Here is a 22,616-nt window from a genome sequence, read left to right on the forward strand (position 1 = left end):
TTTTGGTTTTTTTTTTTTTTTTGGTACTGGGGATAGAACTCGGGTCCTTGCACTTGCAAGGCAGGCCACCGAACCGCTGAGCTAAATCCCCAGCCCCATTTTGTTTTTTTAAATTATTTTTACTTTTAGTTTTTGTTTTTTGAGATGGTCTCACTGTGTAGTTCAGGCTGGCCTTGAACTCACAGGTATCCTCTTGGCTCAGTCTCCCAAGTGCCGAGATTATAGGTGTGTGCTATCACACCCAACATTGGGACCATTTTGTTAGTTGTCATAGTTTTTAGAGGTATACATGCGATTCTTCTGTATATTTTGAGAATTTGGTGTTTCAATAATTCAATAACTATCATAATTTTGTGCAAGGCTCTGTTATCCACTATTTCAGTTTTCATTAACTAAAAGACACAGCTTAGTTGCTGCTCGTGTTAAGAAGAATATAGTCACATCCACAATCTGAGAAGCAGCCTTGCGCAGCTAAGCCCACTGAGGCCTTAGGGAGCATCTGGGCACCCTACCCTGAGCAGTTTGGCTCTGTGAGTCCACAGGAAGGCAGCCCCGCAGTCCTCGACACTGGTGAGCAACTCCTCTGGGCCCCCTGTTGCTCCCCCCCACTAGCCCTCAGACCCTGCCAGGTACCCTGCCTCTTCTGTCATTCATTCAGACCCTTGCTCACCTGGGCCTCCCGTGCACCCTTGGAAACTGACAGGCGCTCTGTTTCTGTTGCTGTTTGCTGTGCTTTCCTGAATGGTCCTATCAGAGTGGAGTGGCCCTACCTCCCACTTGACTGTGGAAACTCTCATACTTGGAGCTGGGCATGCTAGGCCCAGAGCTGCTGGGGAATCTGTCCCACTTAAGAGCACCACATCCCAGCTGGTGCAGCATCTTATGTCTCTGAGACCCCCACCAGCAGTGCTGATTCTGATTGCAGCTGAAGAAGCCACGTAGATGCCACACAGTTGTGCCCATATGGAGCCAAAGTCAACATCGCCTGCCTAACCAACACTATAGGACACACTGCAAGGCAAACTTTTCTTACTAAAGCCACTAGAGGCAACTGGTCCGTCAGATGTATAAACATCAACATAGGGACACAAGAAGCCTGAAACAGCAAGGTAACCATTTAATTTCCTCTGAGGTCAGGAACAAGACGAGGATATCTGCTTTAAAACTCAGTCTCCTATTGGAAGTCTTAGAGCAGTAGCAGTGATGGCAAACCTTTTAGAGACCAAGTGCCAGATTGCCACCCAGAACCCACTTATTCATCATGAAGTGCCAACACTGCATTTAGACCTGAACACAGGTTTTTTGTTTAGAAAAAATGACCCTACATTAACATCTTTTGCTTTTTAAAAAAACTTTTTTTTTTTTTTTTGGTACCAGAGATCGAACTCAGGACCTTGTGCTTACCAGGCAGACACTGAGCTACATGTCTGGCCCCAACGTATTTTGTCTAAAAAGAAAAACACAATAACATGCACGCCATAGTTTGCCACCACTGTCTTAGAGCAGTAGGCAAGAGAAGGAAATAAAGGCATCCAGACAGGAAAAGAGGAAGTCAGATTATCCCTGTGGATAGACAACATGATCTATAATATAGATCATCTGATCATTTAACCAGCTAACCCCCTCTATCAGCTTCCTCTTTAATTGCCCAGTATCTTCTCCTCAGTCCTCCTTCCTTTTGCAGAAAAAAAGCAACTTCTATTTAGGAAAGTATTACAGCCATTTCCACGTACAGGAGGCCATAGTTCTAAAGCCAGTCTTTTCCTTCTCAGTATCATTTAGTTTCTGCATTTGTGTTTTTCCAAGCTGCGAATGTATCTTTTTTTTTTTTCTGGCACAGAAGTAGTGTGCTATTTAGATAAAAGTGCTAGTGTGCAATTATGCTTCAGGTTTAGTTGTATTTTTTTTCTAATTCTGATGAGTTTTTAAAAGATTTTAGACAGGTTAATGAGGAATTGACATAAAAGTTCTTTGTTATTGTGAATAAACAAATTGATTTCAAGGATAGAAAAAAAACTAGAATTCCAGATGGAAAGTAATATTTTTGGTAGTGTATACTTTTAGGTTGGTACATTTGAAATTGCTAGAGTTACAGGTAAAATGTGGCCCTGTAGCTTCGTTATTAGTATAATTTATTGTCAGCCTGATGTAGTCTGAGTCTGCTGTAATTACAGTGCTCAGGAGGTTGAGGCAGGAGGACCATTATGAGGATTGTAGTGAGACCCTGTCACAAAACAAAACAAAATGAAACAGGAAAGTATGTGATTTATTTATTTATTTATTTTTGGTACCGGGGATCGAACTCGGGTCCTTGCACTTGTGAGGCAGGTGGCGGAACCACTGAACTAAATCCCTGGCCCTATAATTTATTCTTATGTTGATGAGATCAGTTCTAGTTTGGTTTTGGTGCTTCAGGACTGAATTGGGTCATTCTGTTACATGGATAGTTCTCTTTAGGCACTCAGTAAGTGAAGTCTGGATGAATGAATTTCTAACACTTGTATGGTATAGTCTCTCTTTTTTTTTGGTACCAGGGATCGAACTCGGGTCCCTGTGCTTGAGGCAGGCAGTGGAACCACTGAGCTAAATCCCCGGCCCTCTCTTCTTTTTCGTAGAAGAGTTATTTTAGTATGTTCTGATTTGTTGTGTGAAGAAAGTTGAATTCTTTTTCCCCCTCACTTGAATCCACTTTTGGAAAGGAAGTGTAGCAAAGAATGGAGGAAGAATCATAAACTAAACATTTATTCTTTTATTTGGTAGATTTTAAAAAACACTGGTAGGATTATTTTTAAAGGAAGATGAATATAAGTATTAGTAGTGATTCATTATGCTTTGTTTTTAAGGTCTCTGTTGATTTTGGATGATATTTGGGATCCTTGGGTGTTAAAAGCCTTTGACAATCAGTGTCATATTCTTCTTACAACCAGAGATAAAAGTGTTACAGATTCAGTAATGGGTAAGGATAATTAATTTAATTAAAGATATTAATTATTCAGTTCAAGGGCATTTGAATACATGGCATACCTAGTTCCTGTGGCTTGTGATTTTTGTTGCAGGTCCTAAATATGTAGTCCCTGTAGAAAGCGGCCTCGGAACAGAAAAAGGACTTGAAATTTTATCTCTTTTTGTTAATATGAAGAAAGCAGATTTGCCAGAACAAGCTCATAGTATTATAAAAGAATGCAAAGGTATAGATGCTTATTTTATTTTATTTGTTTGGTACCGGGGATTGAACTCAGGACCTTGCACTTGTGTGGCGCCACTGAGCTAAATATCTAGCCCTTCGATGTTTATTTTGTGTTTGAAGGAGGCCAGCCTGGGTAACTTAGGGAGACCCTGTTTCAAAATAAAAAAATTTTTAAAGGAAGGGCTGGAGATGTAGCTCAGCATGAAGGCTCTGGGGTCAATCACCAGAACCCCTCTGTTCCCCAAATGAAAAGCTCCATGTGCCTAGCCATCAGAATGTCTCTGACTCTGAGCTTTTGGGTTTCAAAGGGAGGTGACTGTTTAGGCTGAGAGAAGCATGGATGACTGGGTCCAAGGTGATTGCATGGAGTGTGGTCTGAGGCTGGCGAACTCAGCAAGGCCTCCTGTGTGCTCAGATGCTCTGGGGCCTCTCCTCAGCATTCATTTCTTCTTTGGGTGTGGGGTGGGACACTTTCTGAAACAGGGTTTGTGTGACTTCCTGTCAGACAAAGTCAGAGGATTTCTTTTTGGGCAGCGTGACGATAAAGGGTTGGTGTTGCCAGGTAATGTTTCTGTGACTCACCTTGGGAAAGAGAAGCTCATTTCTGTGGCCTGTACTGACGAGGGAGGTATGAGCCAGGAACCTTCAGTGGAAACCAAAGTATGGGTATCATAATACCACAATCGTTCATTGTATACTTGCACTTAAGAAATCATTCTTGACTCACTTTTTGTTATATAAGTATTTAAAAATGTTTTTTCTTTTCTAAAAATTAAAAAGATTAAATTTATTTTTAAATCTCAACTATTGAAGCTTTTGGCCCTTTGCTATGTTTTTGAAAATATTTACTCTTAGTTTTTATGGTTCTTTTAGTTTCATATGTAGCTTTTTTTTTTTTTTTTTTTTGGTGGAGAAGAACTTGGGTTCTTGCGCTTGTGAGGCAGGCGGTGGAATCACTGAGCTAAATCTCCGGCCTTACAGATTTTTTTTTAGACTGGTACTGGGACTTGAACCCAGGGAGCATTGGCTATATTCCCAACTCTTTGTGTTGATTTTATTTTGAGAAAGGATTTTGCTAAGTTGCAAAGGCTAGCCTTAAAACTTATGATCTTCCTGCCTCAGCCTTCCGAATAGATGAGATTACTAGTGTGTACCACCATGCCGGCCTTCACTTGCAGAATTATTTCACATACCAAAATTAAGAATTTTATATAGTTAAATCAAAGTTGAGATTATAATAGTTTACATAGTTTTGATTCTTATTCTTTCTTGTATATCTTGAGTATTTTTACATATTGTTAAATACCTTTTGAAAAAAATTTACCAGTGACATGATATTGTGAAATACCTTAATTTACTTTTCCACTTTTCATCTTTCTTTTTAAATTTTTTTTTTGTGGTACTGGGGATGAAACCCAGGACCTTGTGTTTGCCAGGCAGGCATGGTGCCATTGAGCTACACCCCCAGCCTGGAATCTTCATTTTTAATAATTTCATTAGCATAATTAGAAGTAGACCCAGCAGTTAAAAATAATTTAAGATTTTGGGTAATATGCAGTGGAAATTGTTTTTTAAAACTAAAATGGTCGGGTGTGGTGGTGCATGCCTGTAATCCTAGCACAGGAGGGTCACTGCATTTTTTATTTTTATTTTTTATTTTATTTTTTATTTTTATTTTTGGTGCCGGGGATTGAACTCTGCTCCTTGCGCTTGCAAGGCAGGCAGCAGAACCACTGAGCTAAACCCCTGGCCCAACCACTGCATGTTTGTAGTTCACCCAAGCCTGGACTATATAGTGAGTTCAAGACCAGCCTGAACTACATAGTGAGACCATTCTCAAAAAAAAAAAAAAAAGACTAAATTATTTGTTTTCTTAACCCAGTGGAGATTTTTAAGATATGGTAGTATTAACACAGTTTTTTTTTTTGTTGTTGTTCTTAGGTTCTCCTCTTGTAGTATCTTTAATTGGTGCACTTTTACGTGATTTTCCCAACCGTTGGGAGTACTACCTCAGGCAGCTTCAGAATAAGCAGTTTAAGAGAATTAGGAAATCTTCATCTTATGATTATGAGGCTCTGGATGAAGCCATGTCAATAAGTGTTGAAATGCTCAGAGAAGACATCAAAGACTATTACACAGATCTTTCCATCCTTCAGAAGGATGTTAAGGTGCCTACAAAGGTAAGGGATGAACCAGCAAGTCTCAGTGTTGGTATTTATGGCGTGTGAGCTTTGACCTAGTGCTGAGACATTGTTGAGGAAGATAATGGATAAAGTGTGGGTCTGAGAGAGGGAGTGGAGGGCGGAGTGTAAACCCAGCAAGTGGTCTCATCAGCTCACAAGCTCATGTTCTAGGGAAAGTAGAAAAGCATCCAATTTTTCTGTTTCTTTTCTAGAGTGAGAAATAGGCTTCTTGGAAATGGAGATGTTCTTCTTGGGGGCTCTGAGAGTGTGTGTGTGTGTGTGTATTAATGTTCTGGCTTCAGACTCTTTCACTGTAATTCTGTGGCACATTAAATGATTAAAATGATTCCTAGGTGTTATGTATTCTCTGGGACATGGAAACTGAAGACGTTGAAGACATACTGCAAGAGTTTGTTAATAAGTCTCTGTTATTCTGTGATCGGAATGGAAAATCATTTTGTTATTATTTACATGATCTTCAAGTAGATTTTCTTACAGAGAAGAATCGCAGCCAGCTTCAGGTACTTGCATCTCTATACATTGTTAAAAAATGCTTTATAGTTTTAGGCTTACAAAAAAGTGACAAAGCAGTATAGTTTTTAATGCGTAAACATGTCACCTAGCTCCCCCTAATGTCAGCATCTTATATAACAGGATATAATTAAGTGGCCCAATGTTTACCACTGATACTCTACTGACAACTAAATTTTTCTAGCTTGCCCACTGGTATCCTTAAACTGTCCAGATTCAGTTCAGGGTCCATGTTGCATATCATGAACTCCTTTCCCCAGTTGCCACTTGCCTTGGTTTTCTCAAATCTGTGAAAATTCCTTATTTTTTGTCTTTCATGACATAGTTACCTTTGAACAGTACCAGTCAATTTTTTTGTACAGTGTCCTCTGATTTGGTTTTGTCCTGACTAGATTGAGGTTATGCGTATCTGACAAGATTTACTACAGAAATGATCTCATCTTCAGTGTGTCAGATCAGGGAGTACTTGGTATTGGTGTGTCTTACGGGTATTGTGTTATAAACAGGGTATGAGAGGCCACTAGGAGACAGACTTTGTGTGACTTTGTCCAGTTGTGAACAGAGAACTGAAATTGGGGGCAGATAGCTGCTAGCTGGGAAGAGCCAAGTTTATTTTGTCTGTGTGTGCATTGGCTGACATCAAGTTAGAGATTTTAGCAGCTAGCTGGGAGAGAAATTAAGTTTATATAGGGTTTGGGAATATGCCGTGGTCATAAGGAATGTTTATGACTGAGGGTCCAAGGATGGTCAGCGCAGGTGTGCAGACAAATCGCTGGACTTCTCCACACAGGGACATTGTATATTCTGTCTTATTTACTGAGAGTAGTATGGCTCTTTTAGTAGTTCCCTATTGTTTGAAGGCTGGATGTTTGCTCACAGGGTCTCATTCAGGTCAGGGATGGCATAATGTACGTGTTGGTTATTTCATTAAAGTGGCATCTAGCTGGTTCCTCTACTGTAAATGTATTACTTTTTTTTTTATGTTGTAATCATTAAGTGTCATATTGTGGAGAGAATACATTTTTAATAGCTTTGGAAGCTGGAGTTACTGTGATACGAATGTAGGCTTGTTTCTGTCCTCTTAAATGTGTGATTTGGGTTTTAGGATCTACATAAGAAGATGATTACTCAGTTTCAGAGATATCACCAGCCTCACACCCTGTCCTCAGATCAGGAGGACTGCATGTATTGGTACAACTTTCTGGCCTATCACATGGCCAGTGCTAACATGCACAAAGTAAGTTGGCACGTTTAAAATATCCTTTTATCCTTAGGTTTTCCATATATGTTGCAGTTCATTTATCTACTAAATTTTTTTGCTACTGATGCATTGAAGGTGTAGCTTTTTTTTTTTTTTTTTGGTACTGGGGATTGAACTTGGGACCTTGTGCTTGCAAGGCAAGCGGCAGAACCACTGAGCTAAATCCCTGGCCTGAACATGTAGCTTTTATGTAGTTATATTGTACACTTTTTTTGTATTTTGCTTTGGTGTCACGTTGATAAACATGTTTTGTTCTATGATTAGATACTTCTTTTATTAGTAAAAATAGTTATAGCTTATATTTTTTCAATCTGTAGTGATTTAAAAGATCTCTTAGTAATTGTTATAACTGAACCATGTAAAAATCGATTTCCTTTTTATCAGTAGCTTTCCTTTATGAGGACTATGGATTTGTTTTTAAGCTTTAAAAGGAATCAGGGTGGGAACATATTCATTGAATTTTTACTGAGTGGTTGTTACTGACTGGCATTGTTCTTCATTATTAGACATTATGAGTGCATAGGCACTAAGTCTGCTCTCATTAAGCTTATATTCTTGGTGAAGACAGATAATAAATTTATGGTATGTCAAAGCATGGAAGAAAAAGAAAAAGTGATAATATGGGGTAAAATCACAAGTTCCTGATAGATTTGATATGTGTTATGATGGGGAAGAATCAAAGTTGACTCAGAGCTTGTGGGGTGGAAAGAATGAAGTTGCTATGAAATAAAATGGGAGAGTCTGGGAGAACAAGTCCCCTCTCCCCACCTTGATGGAAAAGGGAAGGTTAGGAACTCACCTTGAGTATATTAAGTCTGATATACTTATTAAGACATCTGATTGGAAATACTGAATTTATGTAAATGTGTAATTCACATTGATGGAGAAAAGGTAATTACTAACTACTCAAAATGTTAACATTCTGGAAAAACCCTACATATTTTCAATAATTTTTCTACACTTAAAAATATTGTATCTTGGTTAGAAAACTGATGTGTTACTGTAGCCTGTGTTTTTTTTCCACCTAGCAAAATGTATTGATATTTAATAACCTGCTTCCAAGTGATAGCATTTTAGTAAATGTCTGTGACTGAAACTCTCATTATTGACCATTTAGGTTTTGAGTTTTGGGTCATTATGACATTATAATGAGCATTCTTGTTCATCTCTATACCTGTATTGTTTCCTTGGAAGATTCTTAGAAGTGGAATCACTTGCAGCGTGGAATCACAAGGCAAATTTTTGAAGCTTTTGCTCTAGTGTAGCAGGATTCAGTTTCTTCTTAGAACTTTTTCTAATTTTAAAGATAATGACTATAATTGAAAAAATGTAGACAAACATCTACAAAGAAGAAAATGAATATTACAACCACTGCTAATGATTTTATTTATAGTTTTCTATATTATTTTGCTACTTAAACTTGTTGTATATATATTTTATGAATGTAAATAGTTTTGTTTAGAAACAGGTACCTGTTTTTATTATAGTGTATAAGACTTGGCTTACAGTCTATAAAAAATGATCAATATCTAAATTCAGGAGTTAGCACTCCGAAAACACACTATGGGTGTGCAGCTGTAGTTTACCCACCTCAGGCTTAAACCAAAAACAACTAAATGGGATCATTGTAGAAATAGCATCTTACTTAAAAGATTTTTTTTTTTCTTTTGGTACCAGTGATCAAACTCAGGTCCTTTACTTGCGAGGCAGTTGCCAGAACCACTGAGCTAAATCCCTGGCCCAAAAAATTTTTTAATAGTACATATTTGCCATGCATAATGATCATATTCACCGAAGGGAATTTGTACTTGTGCATGACATATCTTAACTCTTTTTTTTTCTATTCCTTTTCCCTCCCTTCACCCCTTCATCCCCTCCTCATTTACAAAAGCTTTGTTTCCATTTTTTTCCTTTGATTCTCTTTTAATCCCCTTTCTTTTCCTTTCCCTGTTCCCCTTCCCACTTGAACATGTTCTTCCTACTACTTCCCAATATCTGTCCTCCATTTTTCTCCTATTTACCCTTTGGGTTTTTCATACAAAAGAAACAATGCAATGTTTAAATGTGTCTGATTTATTTCACATAAAATTATGGCCTCAAAGTGCATCTAACAAATAGCATCTTATGTATTGCCTGCCTGCCTGCCTGCTTTCTCTCTCTCTTCCTTGCCACCTCTCTCCTTCCTCTTTCCTTCCTCCCCCTGTTCTTCCTTTCCTCCTTCCCCTCTTCCCTCCTCTTCCTCTCTCCTGCCCCCTCACCCCAGTACTGAGGATTGAACCCAGGGCCTTTGCACTGAGCTACATCTTCAGCCCTTTTTGATTTTTTTGTTTTGAAATGAGGTCTTGCTATATCATGGTTGCCCAGGCTGGGCTCCAATCTTCTTGCCTCATCTTCCCAGAGTGCTGGGATAACAGGTGTGTACCACCACACAGGCTGATTTTTACCATTTGTCATTTTTTCATGTTGTTTTAAAGAGTGAGATGATTTTTTTTTTTTTTTTTTGGTACTGGGGATCAAATTTGGGCCCTTGAACTTGCGAGGCAGGTGGTGGAACCACTGAGCTAAATCCCCGGCCGGAGTGAGATAATTTTTAAAGCCTCATGCTATTTCATTGTATAACTGTAGTACAGTTGGCCAGTTGGTTGATAGATTGTTTAATTATACTCATTTGGTTCCTTTTCATAGAGAGAGAGAGAATGTGTGTGTGTATTTTTTTTGAGATAGGGTCTCACTGTGTAGTTGAGACTGACCTGGAACTCACTAGGTAGCCCAGGCTGGTCTTGAACTCACAGTGATCCTCCTGTTTCAGCCTCCCCAGTGTTGGGATTACAGGCTTGCGCCACTATGTCTGGCCCATAGAGTATATTTTTATAAGTGGAATTTTTGGGTCAAATGGTTTTACAGTTTCAATCTGAATCCCGATTGCCCCCTACCTTTCAGAAAGGTGCTCTCATGTGTGTGTCTGTGTGTCTGTGTCTGTGTCTGGGTTTTTGTGTAAATTGGCTTTCATCCTTTGCCTTGACCTCTTTTCTTCTGTTGAGATACTTATTTATTTTCTTTTTATTGTTTTACTACAGTTTTCTATAAAGAATAATATTAAGTCCTATTTATTATTTATGATGTAAGTAATTTTTTTCCTGATTTATTTTTGGTCTTAAATTTGTGTTTCTTTCTACTATATTGAAAATTTGAATTTTTATGTAATTAAATATACCTTTTAACTTTTTGGATATTTTGCTTGGCATCTTGATTATGAAGATTTCCTTCACCTCAGGGAAATAAAAGTGATTTAGCCATATCTCTTAGTATGTTTTAGAGTTTTGTATTTTATTTTAAAATCTTTAATGTGGCCATAATTTATTTTGAGTTGAAGGATGATATATTCTTTTTCACTAGTATCCTTGTCATCCTAATTCTAGAGATTTGCTGAGTTTCTCTTAGTCATGGGTTATGATAATGGTGTTATACTTAAATTCTTTAGTCTTTTGGTTGTACTTTGTTGCCCTACCCTCCACCCCATACTGGGGATCGAACTCAGGACCTTGTACTTGCAAGGCAGGCATGGTGCCACTGAGCTAAATCCCCGGCCCTCTTTGGTCTTTTAATAGTGTTGCTGATTTTGCTTTTTTTTTTTTTTCTTAAAGGAACTTTGCGCTTTAATGTTTTCCCTGGATTGGATTAAAGCAAAAACAGAACTTGTAGGCCCTGCTCATCTGATTCATGAATTTGTGGAATACAGGCATATACTGGATGAAAAGGTATAAATTAGTATGAAAAGTAATGCTTAAAAGATGCCTAATTTTGACCTCTAATTATAGTTTAATGGTGAGCATGAACAGAATAGAAGGGTCGAGTAGAAATAATTTCCTTGCTTTTACTTTGATTATTTTAATTAATTTGCTTCCTATCCAACTGGGAATGTAGGTATGATTGAAATTTGAAAGTTGGGAAGGTAAGGTTTTTGGTGGTTTAAAAAAAAGCATTAAGAAATGTGTTTGATAATAAGATTTTTACCCTGTGTTTAAAAGTCAGAAAAAGATCACTATATATTTGTTATCTTACGGTTGGCTGTTAAATTTTAGTTCATATAGAGAATGTCTCATTTAAGTTTTTAAAGTTGCAAGATCACAGAAACAGAAAAATGTCAGATCATGGCTCTGGTTATATTTCTAAGAGTTTTCAGTTTATTCATAGGATTGCGCAGTCTGTGAGAATTTTCAGGAGTTTTTATCTTTAAATGGACACCTTCTTGGACGACAGCCATTTCCTAATATTGTACAACTGGGGCTCTGTGAACCGGAAACTTCAGAAGTTTATCAGCAAGCAAAACTGCAGGCCAAGCAGGAGGTCGATAACGGGATGCTTTACCTGGAGTGGATGTAAGTAGGTTTGGAGAGAAACCAAAGGGAGTGGAGCGCTAACTATGTCATTATTTTTCAAGTAGTGAATAAGTTCACTCCAGGAAGATTTAACTGCTTTGGAAAGGGCTGGAACTTTTAATAAATCTTCTTAATGAAAAGTTCCAGAGAAGTAAGCATAGGAAAAAAATGATTATATCTTCCAAGTCCATAGGCACCTTATTAGAAGGCACTTTGACAAGTCCTCCTAAGTATTCATACCAAATGCTTGACTTCCTGCAACCTAGTACTGCATAGTGATGAAGGGCGTGGGCTTTGGAGCCACTGACCTGGATGTGAGTCTGTGCTAGAACCTAGTAGCTTCATGGGTTTTTTTTTTTTTTTTTGGTTTTGTTTGTTGGGGACAGGGTCTTGCTGTGTATTCCAGGCTGACCTGGGACTGAATGATGTAGCTATTTAAGCAAATGATTATAATGTAATGTGATAAGTGGAACAAAAGCATGTATAGAATAGAGATAGAACTGGTAAGTACTGAATTTAGATAAGTGAGGAATTTAGGGCGGTCTCATGAAGAAGGTGATATCCGAAAAGGTTTTAACAGTTTGTTTAGCTCCAGTGTAATTTTAATTTTTGTTGATTTTATTTTTATTTTACACATTTTCTGATTTAAAAAATTAGATACAAAATGAAGTCAGAGACTTCCTCTTTCCCCCACCTCTCTATTTCTAAGAGTTCACCACTCTTTAATATTTTCTTTGAAGGTGGAGGTTTCCCTTCCACTAAGCGAAAGCCAAGGTTTTACTGTTGCTAAGTGAAGCAGTTCTCCTAACCTGCTGAAACTAGGTTATATATGCTGGTATTCTAGAGCAGGTACTCCTTGTTTATTTCATATCACTTGTCACCTTTATTGTGGTTATCTACTTGTTTTTTCTCCTGTAATCATCATGTTCTTTGGTAGAGAACAGTCTAGGTTAAAATAAGACTGGCTCTAAATTTCCTGGGATTGAATTCCAGCTCTGCCCATGCTTAGCTGTGTATCTTTAGGGGACAGTAGTTCAGCTTCTCTCGCCAGGTGCCCTGTTCCACAGCACTGCTGTGAGGATTAAAAGGCTTGGTGTGTGTACAGAGACATGCACATGGCGCTGAGGACAGTAGCCAGTCCATAGGAAGTGCTTAATAAATATCACCGTTACTAAAAATAGCACTACGCATTTGGCCTGGCCCTTGTGCTTGCTTTCAGTAGAAATTTCTGGGAGATAGATCACCTGTTTTAGTTAGGGGCTAAAATGGAATCTGAGTATTGGTTTGCTCAGCGGAACATAGTCTGGTTTTTGTTCCTTTATGAATTACTGAGTTTGTTATTTTTACTCTTTCTTGCTCTTCATTTTCTGTCATTGCATCAGTCGCATTTCAGCCTGTGACATTCTTTCATAGCCATTCATGACTGTATTTTTCACCGTGGATAGTAATTAAAAAATTTTGTATTTTGGATAGTAATTAAAAAATTTTGTATTTGGGGGAATATAACCATGTTAAAAGATAGTTTGTTACTGAAAGAAAGTAGTTACTTTTATTCTAACCTACTGGATTTTTTGTTTATTTTTTCCTTGTATTTAGAAATAAAAAAACCATCAAGAACCTCTCTCGCTTAGTTGTCCGCCCCCATACAGATGCTGTTTACCATGCGTGCTTTTCTGAGGATGGCCAAAGAATAGCTTCTTGTGGAGCTGATAAAACCTTACAGGTAAAACAATTTTATTGAGGAAAAATTCAGAGATTTTTACCCAGTCCTGTATAGATTAGAATATGTTTAAACCCCAAGATGGAAGAAAATTGCATGTTAGTAGAGAAATCTGAATCTTTTGAACATTTTATGACAGCTTTCTCTAGAGATTTTAAAGATATATGTTTCATATTCTGAACTCTGAGTGACAAAGAGCCTTTCTCCCTCCAGTCAGTTACCTGCTATTCATTTGCCAGTGAAGGGTAATGAGGAGATAATTGTTAAGAGAATTACTTTGTAGCACAGTAGATAGGCCTGTCATGGAAAGGTTGGGGTTAAATAAAATACTTTATCGAAGGCTTAGACATATATATTGAACTGTAAATAAGAATTGGATGAGATTATTTCCAAAAATGCTTTAAATATTTTCTTCTAACTTTTCCTTTGTTTTCAGAAAATGAGTGAGTGCTCTTTTTATTTTTCAGTCGTTTCTTTTTTTTTTTTCTTCTTCTTTGCAATATTGAAGATTGAACCCAGGCCTCGTGTACACAAGGCCAGCACTCTACCACATTCCTAGTTCTTTTATTTCTTTTTAATTTTGAGACATTGTTTTTTAAATCGCCAAGTTGCCTAGACTGAGCTTGAACTTGGGATCATTCTGCCTCAACCTCCAATCTTTGCCTTTTAAAAAAATTTGTATTTTGAGACAAGCTCTTTACTTGCCAAGTTTGCCCTGAAACTTCTGATCCTCCTGCCTTGGCCTCTCAAATAGCTGGAATTACAAGCATGTACCACCATACCTGGTTTCCTGTTGATTTTGAAGGAAAGAGGATCAAATTAGTTAAAATCTTATATTTAGAATAATTTTAGTCTTTCCAAGATTATAACTTCATACCCTACTTCTATGGTACCTGATTACAAATTTTAGTAATTTCAGCTTTTGAAAAAAGTCCCAGAAAGAAAGCACTTTGAATTAAGTGGTTTTTAGTTGATTATTGAGAATTTTCCAAGATAGTCTCGATAAGCTGAAGTTATATTCTGCCACTGTTATGTGCTGCTGCTCACTCATTTAACAATTGATAGCTCTCTATGCTATGACTTATAAATTATGGTAGAATTTCTAATTTCTTTTTTTTGGTACCAGAGATTGAATTCAGGACCTTGTGCTTGGCAGGCAGGCACAGCACCACTGAGCTACATTCCCGGCCCTAAATTTCTAATTTTTGAATGATTTTTGCTAAGGTGCATTTCTGTTTTACAAAATAAAAATGATTAAGATGTTTTTTTAAATATACTTTTGGATAAGTTCCTTTAAAGACTTTTATTTAGTGATAACCCTCAGTTAAGTGGTTTATAGCAAAAGGATTTTATTGTTGTCTATGCAGGTGTTCAAAGCTGAGACAGGAGAGAAGCTTCTGGAAATCAAGGCTCATGAGGATGAAGTGCTTTGTTGTGCATTCTCCACAGATGACAGATTTATAGCAACTTGCTCAGTGGATAAAAAAGTGAAGGTAGGAAAGTATTTTCCTCTTGAGTTGTAATCACTACAGAATTCACTTTTTCCCTGTCAGAGAGATTAGAGTAATTAGGGTTAAAGGATCCTTGCTTGTGGGTTTACTATCTGGATGCATTGTAAATTGACACTGTCTAAAAATTCTTTATTTTTAAGCACCAGCAGAAATTATTAGGTTGATCAGCTTGAGTTATTTACCAGGCAGTAGGGAAAAGTAATTACAGTTAATGGATTTGCCTGCCATTAGTAGATAGGTCTGTGGGCTAAATATCAGTTGAAATCTTTGAGTGCATTGTGATTAGAAGCAAGGCTGCACAGAATTATTGTCTGAAAGCCAATGCTTGTTGGAAAATATGTAGTTTGTGAAATGCAACCTAACTCTTTTAACCTTTATGAACTGGTTCATGTATTCAGTACAAAACCAGATGGATGTACAAGACTAATAGGTTACTGGTCTAAAAAGTAAACAACAAATAAAGAGGGTAATTTTTATCTTTGTTAATTATCCTCTTCTGAGCCTAAATTTAGCTTTTATGGAACAAAAGAAAAACTAATGTGGAATTTAAGAAAAACTGAGGACCTCGGGGGTTCTTTGTCACTGATAATGGAGGCAAGGCCTCGCTTCGGGCTTTTTTCAGGGGAGTTGTGGAATACTGAATCTGGCTAAGTGGTATGGGCAAAAGTTGGCTTAGGAGATTTTTTGGTATTGCCACTAATTGAAGAGGAAGAGGGAATGTCCACACTAAAACTGAGACTGTGGCAAAAACTTACTTTTTGAGAGAGCCTTGGTGGCTTTCTAGCCAAGCAATAACTTCCTCTAGACTCTTCTGAGTTGGACTTGGATCCAGTTGGTGGTGTGGGGCAGTTCCAAAGTCAAGAGTTTATGGCAAAAAGGAAATAATGCTGAGCACCTATTTTGTTAGAATTCAAAATATAAAATGAGACAGAAATATTCATTAAAGATCTTCAAAATGAGATAAACTCTTTGGATCTGCAAGGATTCTAATAAGAGCTGGGGGAAGATACATGGGGTTACCAAAGCAGGGAGTTTGAGCCCCTCTGAAGAGTGAGTCCTGCGGAAGATTCATTAGGTAATTTATTTCTTTTGTTTGTTGTTTTATGGAACAGACAACTTAGTTGTCCCACAAGGTAACTAGAATGGTGGTTAACTGTGAGAGGATTTATACTACACACTTACTTATATTGTTTATTCTCTTTTTGTGGTACCAGGGTTTAAACTCAGGACCTTGTGCTTGTGAGGCAGGTGGTGGCATATATTGTTTATTTTCACTAAGCAATCTGTCTTTATTTTTATTACCATTACTACTTGTTGTTGTTATTAGTGGTCCTGTGGATTGAGCCCTGGGCCTCCTGCATGCCAGACAAGTGCTGCTACTTGATGTGTTGAGTTGGTCAGGACGAGTATAAGAGGAGGAGCCTGGAATGCATTATGGCAGATGCACAAATCATAAATGGCAGAGCCAGGTCCTGGACTCAGTCCATCATGCTGTCTCCTTCTTATCTCTTTGCTGCTGTCATCCTGATGACCATGGGGAAGCCTCACAGGTTCCTTTCACACTGTGGGTACACACATATAGGCTTACAAGTTGATTTTTGAAAAACACTGAGGCAAAATATTACTGTGTCTTAGAGAAGGAGGGATGTTCATTAGCATCATGTCTGCAATGGATATTTGTGATTTTGTCTTCTTTACTCTTTTCAGATTTGGAATTCTGTGACTGGGGAACTTGTCCATGCCTATGATGAGCACTCAGAGCAGATCAATTGCTGCTGTTTCACCAACAACAGTCAAAACCTTCTCTTAGCCACTGCGTCAAATGACTTTTTCCTCAAAGTAAGTGTGGATATTGAGGACTATGTGGATTCAAAGGGACATCAGAAAATCTCCCTTCATTTTCTCATGTATTATTAGGGCTTTTATTTTTTTTGCTGCAGTGTTAGAATCTTCCATACTAACTTAAGTTCTCCTTCCCATGAAGAAAAGAGTAGTAGCTCACATAACTGAAGAGTCTAGAAGGGACGTGAATTTGAATTCAAGCATCGTTGATTTCAGATGCTTGACCTTTGTTCTAGGGTTCCACCTCCCTCCCTGTCCCAGATCCCATACACCTGATTTTATTTTCTTTTTTATGGTTTTTAAAATTTTGGGTGGAAGCATCGTGCACTATGACTGAGCAGAATCACAACCCCATCCACACATCTGTTTTGGACAGGAGTCCTGTTCTCTCATGGCTTCATGCTCATTTCTGTGTAACCCCAGTGACCAGTAGGATGGATCCTTGAATTGTCAAAGGCTCACACGTTTAGCCATATAAAGGTGGGACAAATGGGTTGGGGTCAGTGTATTTGAATCATAACCAGACACTAATTCAAAAGGAAGTTTGTGTTACTAGAAAGGGAAGGGAGGGAAGTACTGTTAGAAAAAAAAAAAAGAAAAGAAAAGAAAACTTTTCATCCTACAAATATTTGCTGATGATTGTAATCATGGATTATAAAAAAATTGTATCTTTTTTTTTCCTTTAAGACGAAGGTAGCTAGATTAAATCTTAGAAAGATTTGCTAATTTCTTTTGAAAAATTTTTTTGTCTTGATTTTTAAATTTTTATTTTATTTTTGGTATTGGGGATGAACTTGGGACTTTGCGCCTGTCATACCATCTTTGCAATGGAAAATCATATTCTTAGGAGGGATAGGTAAATAAATAATTTCAGATTGTAAAGCCTCATAGACTCTGTATTTTGACAATTAAATAAACTATTTCAAAATTTGAAGAAAATATTGAGGCATTTACTGAAAATTGCCTTCCCTCTTTTGTTTGTTTGTTTGTTTTTTTTTGGTACCGAGGATTGAACTCAGGTCCTTGTGCTTGCAAGGCAGGCCACCAAACCGCTGAGCTTAATCCCCGGCCCTGCCTTCCCTCTTTTAAGAAGCCAAACTCTTATTTTTCTCTGAAAGAAAAAATCGCATGGTATCTCAGTGTCTAAACTGTAGGAAGCCTGTTGTTCTGGTTCAAGTAGCAGCACAGGCCTACGTTCTCTACTCTACCCCCACCCCCTGTCCACCAAAAGACCTTGCAGGCCTAGTGTAGACTCCCCAGGGCCCTACAATATGGAATTTACAAACACTATTGCACCAAGATTGCAGATTAATTGTACTAACATAAAATTATTTCACAGCTATAGCTCACTTTTACTTAGAAATCTTTGCCCTATTTGAATAAATCTAACTCTAAAAAGAAGTCTATTGTACCTTATGACTGTGTGTGTATGTGTCTGTGTGTCTGTCTCTCTGTCTCTGTCTCTCTCTCTCTCTCTCTCTCTCTCTGTCTCTCTGTGTGTGTGTGTGTGTGTGTGTGTGTGTGTGTGTGTGGTATTGTTAACTGAACCTAGGTCCTTCTACCCCCTGAGCTCCTTTTTTATTTTGAGACATGGTCTTGCTAAATTGCCTTTGGCTAGCCTCAAACCCATAATCCTCCTGCCTCAGCCTCATGAGTGCTGGGATTACAGGTGTGCTCCACTATACCCAGTCCATGTCTACTTTTTGATGTTACTTTTTTAAAGGAAGTTTTGGTTACCCCTTCTTAAATATGGATAAAAACCTCCACCATGTGGGAGGGGGTTTTGGTTAGTAAACAGTTTTAATTAAGGGCAAGTTTTATTTTAAGTTCTATTATACCACACCTGCATCACCATAAGGACTATTAAAATGCTCTACTTATGATTTCTTGAGCTGAGAATCCAGTGAAAAATATGTAAATCTGAAGCTATCTCTTAGCTTGCCTTATCTGAAGAATTGCTTTTATTTTATTTTTGGGGACAGTGTCTTGCTGTTTAGTTCAGGCTGGCCTTAAAGTCACTGTGTAGCCAATGTTGTGATCCCCTTGGCTCAACCTCCCTAATGCTGGGATTACAGGCGTGAGCCACCGGACTGGCTTTGAAGAATTGCATTTACTGGGGCTAGGATCAAGGAACCAAGGATGGAGATAGATTTGAGTAGGAGTTATCTCATTTACTGATCATTTCAAAAGAATTTCTACTTTTGGTGATAAATGACTTCTTTTCCTGGGCTTATGTAATTAGTATAAATCGCCAGAGATGACTATAACTCTTTTTGAATACATTTTTTATATTTGCAAATATCTTCAAAAGGAGAGAATACAATAACCCCTATGGTAGCTCTAGCTCCAACAGATTATATATAAAGCCGGATATTTCCAGTCCTGTTTTATCATTCCTTTCCCCCATTTTGGGCTGGAGCATTTTACAGCAACCATTTCATGCAAACTCCATCTGAGTACATCTTAAAGCTCCTAAATGTGTCATGCTATCATCTAACAATAAACTGTAGTTTGTTGTATGCCTGGTCTGTGTTTACTTTTCCCTGTAGCCTCAAAACATGTCTTTCTAACAGATTTATTGGAATCAGAATCCCAACAAACTTGACACTTGGCACTTGTTCATTTTGTCTCTTAAGTCTCTTTTAGTCTATAAAAGTTCCCATTTCTTTTTCTTCTGATTATTTTTTAATTTTTTTATTATTATTATTATTATTATTATTTATTTATTTTGTGTGTGTGTGTGTGTGTGTGTGTGTGTGTTTTACTGGAGATTGAACCCAAGGCCTTTGCCCTGAGCCTCCCCATTTTTTGAGACAAGTTATCACTAAATCGCTAATTGCTAAATTGCCTAGGCTGGTCTCCAACTTGTGATACTTCTGTCTCAGCCTCCTAGAGTGCTGGGATTCCAGGCCTGTGCCACCACACCTGGATTTTCTTCCCTCTCTTACCCCATTGGTTTCAGTTACCTGTTTTTGGAATAATCACATTCTGGATTTGATTGTTTCCTGGAAGTGTTGTTTGAGTTGCTTATTATAGTTCCTATATTATACTTCGAATTTGGTGAATCATCTTTTAGAGCATTAATAGCTTTTGCCTACTTTGTAGTCTCAAGGTTTGCAGAATCTTAGAAAAGACCATATTTACAACCTAGCATTTAAAAAAAAGAGGGCAATTTATATCACATATTACTTATTGTAGCTTTTTGTAGTTGAGTAAAATCTTAATGTTCTAAACTACAAGTAGTAATTGTGTAGTTATTTAGAAATTAGAGTAAAAAGCCTATGTGAACCTTCAATTCTCTGTAGATTTAGATGTTGATCTAAAGGCAGCCTGGTTAATCACAAATTTATCTTTGTATTTGACACCTTTGTGTTACTGTGAATTGAAGATAGTTCTTCAACCAAAAGATATTAATTGAAAGGGGAGGAAGAGATTGCTATGATTTCTGACTTTTCCTTATTTAGTATCAGTTTTTTTAATGTATCTTTTTATCTTTTTCAAATAGCTATGGGACTTGAATCAAAAAGAATGTCGAAATACTATGTTTGGCCACACGAATTCAGTTAATCACTGCAGGTTTTCCCCAGATGATGAGGTTTTGGCTAGTTGTTCAGCTGATGGAACATTAAAGGTAAGCATTTGTACATTATTAAAATGGGATATAATTTTATGGGAAGTTTTAGGATTTGGTTATCGAAGTAGGTTTCTGTTTGTGTCCGTTGTTTTTGTCACTGAAAAAGTACTTGAGATGAGCATCTTGTAAGGATGAAAGGTTTATCTTGGCTCACAGTTTCAGCGGTTTCTGTTTATGGTTGCTCAGCCCTGTCACCTGTGTGCCTGTGGTGAGACTGGGATGTGTAGTAGAGCAAATCTGCTCACCTCATGGTGTGGTGGGGAAGCAGCAAGGGACTGGAAGGGGCCAGCATCCCAGTAACCCCCGAGGGCACATGCCCAGTAACCTCACTTCCTTCCTCTAGGTCTTGCCTCAGGAATCTTCACCCATCTCCTAATGGTGCCACAGGCAGGGAACCAGGCGTCAACACATGGCCTTTGGGGATAGTCAGGATCCAAACTACAATAGTGTTTTCACTTTTCCATAGAAAGTGCTGCTGCTTCAATTTCCAGTAGGGTATTCAATGTACCCATAATTGCTCATCCTAGTAATTGTGAATGATTTACAATCTAATGTTTAAAATTCATGTAATTTTAATTCTTCAGTTTTAAACATGTATTCTTCGAGTATTTTGAGATATGTGGATAAGTTTGTAAAGGACTGCTTTTACTTATCATTTATTAGCCTTTCATTTGACTTTTTCTGTTTTGGGAAGCCACATAGAGGAGTAACTCAAGACTTAAGGAACAAAGCTTATGTGGCCTAAAATTTATGTTCCTAAGAAAGCCTACATCCTTCATCTTTAAATCCCTACTTCACTTCTGAAATAAAATCCAAATTTCACTTTCTCATTCGTGCATCTGCTGCCCCTCTTGTGTCCTGTTTTTCTTTTTTTCTTTGGTCATAAATACAAAGTATCTTTGACCTTCTTGTCTTTTGGTCTGTCTCTTCTGTTCTTTGCTATTGGAACTAGTTCAGGCCGTTGTCCCCTGGTAGCAGTCTTCTAAGATGCATTGACTATCTCTACTGATCCAAGTACATAGGTAGAATAACCCTCTTCTGCTGTTTTCCTCCTGCCACTTTCAGCTGGAACACAGCTAGGATCATAAATTGTAGGAAGCCCAGGCTCATCAGGCTAAGGTTCTTCACCTTCCATCATTCTGCCATCTCCTGATTTCTTTTATGCATTTGTTGTTTCTTCTGGGCAAGATAACTTTTGGTGCTTACTTTAATTACTGTCCCTTATATGTTTCATAGTCTTAATATATGTCCCTGTAGCTTTTGGTGGGATTATTTTTGGCTACAATTAACTTGCCATATTTTATTTGTTTGTTTTTGTTTTTTGCTTTTTTGGTAACCAGGGATTGAACTTGGGTCCCTGTGCTTGCAAAGCACGTGCTGGAACCACTGAGCTAGATCCCGGACCCTAAATTGCCATATTTTAAAAATGATCCTGAGAACTTTATGCAAGCATTTTTCAAGAAATATTCTCTTATAATACCTATTTATGTGGTTCTCAATGCGTAGCTTTATCTATGTCAGTCTGTTAATCTATATCTGTAGATACAAACTGGTTTGTCTTTATTTTCCATGTATAAATATGTGTGCTGTATAATTCAGTCACTTTTATGTGTTCTTTGCTAAAATTGACTATAGGTTAATGATCTTCAAAAACCATGTCACCTTTCTGTTGAGTGTTTGCTGAGGTTCCCAGTAAAGAAATGTACACAAAACAGAAACTCAGTAGCCTTAACATATACAGTGCTTCTTCTAGAGAAAGACTTGAACCCTCCTGGATACTATCTTGTTTGTTAGAATTTCTATTCATGGAGATTTGTTAATTTTTCTAGGTGACTTCTGAGCAAGATAAACTCCCTTGATGCTACTCTGTGGTTGAGTCTTTGATCTTTCTTTGCTGACTGAGCATAATTTATTTTTTTTGTACAAATTATTTCAGGGCACCTAGAAACCCTAGGGTAGAATTCTACTTTGTAGACTTAAGCTAGCTTTCACATTGTTAAACCTTGCATTTGCTGTCAAGTGTTACTTTTTCTTATATTTATACAGATTCAGCCTTTCTTTTTTTGAGACAGGGTCTCACTATGTAGTTGAGACTGACCTGGAACTCACTATGTAGCTCAAGCTGGTCTTGAACTCACGGTGATCCTCCTGCCTCAGCCTCCCGAGTGCTGGGATTACAGGTGTGCCCCACCATGCCCAGCTCTGGGGAGCATTTTTTTTTCTTTTCTTTTTATTGAGTTTATTGGTACAAAAACAGTACAGTTACATTCATCATTGGGGTTCTGTACCTTTACATAATAGGTCTTGATTCTCATTTTTTTTCCCCTTGTCCCTGCCCTCCCTTCACCCCCTCCTCACCTCCCCATTT

The 22,616-nt window shown here is 37.8% G+C and overlaps 1 protein-coding gene across 2 annotated transcripts in view; it reads left to right on the forward strand.

Annotated features, from left to right (window-relative positions):
- The window catches only part of Apaf1 (apoptotic peptidase activating factor 1), an 80,878-nt gene that overhangs the window by 19,755 nt on the left and 38,507 nt on the right, over nucleotides 1-22,616 (forward strand). For both annotated transcript variants that reach the window (XM_010629145.2, XM_010629144.2), the window contains exons 6-16: nucleotides 2,844-2,956; nucleotides 3,057-3,188; nucleotides 5,129-5,367; nucleotides 5,724-5,891; nucleotides 7,007-7,138; nucleotides 10,807-10,920; nucleotides 11,357-11,541; nucleotides 13,138-13,264; nucleotides 14,629-14,754; nucleotides 16,480-16,611; nucleotides 20,120-20,245. In XM_010629145.2, coding sequence (XP_010627447.1) covers nucleotides 2,844-2,956; nucleotides 3,057-3,188; nucleotides 5,129-5,367; nucleotides 5,724-5,891; nucleotides 7,007-7,138; nucleotides 10,807-10,920; nucleotides 11,357-11,541; nucleotides 13,138-13,264; nucleotides 14,629-14,754; nucleotides 16,480-16,611; nucleotides 20,120-20,245 — 1,594 coding nt within the window. The remainder of the gene's footprint in view (nucleotides 1-2,843; nucleotides 2,957-3,056; nucleotides 3,189-5,128; nucleotides 5,368-5,723; nucleotides 5,892-7,006; nucleotides 7,139-10,806; nucleotides 10,921-11,356; nucleotides 11,542-13,137; nucleotides 13,265-14,628; nucleotides 14,755-16,479; nucleotides 16,612-20,119; nucleotides 20,246-22,616) is intronic.

Source organism: Fukomys damarensis, unplaced genomic scaffold, assembly GCF_012274545.1.
Source record: "Fukomys damarensis isolate Sample0158 unplaced genomic scaffold, DMR_v1.0_HiC HiC_scaffold_15, whole genome shotgun sequence".
In the NCBI taxonomy this organism is placed as follows: domain Eukaryota; kingdom Metazoa; phylum Chordata; class Mammalia; order Rodentia; family Bathyergidae; genus Fukomys; species Fukomys damarensis.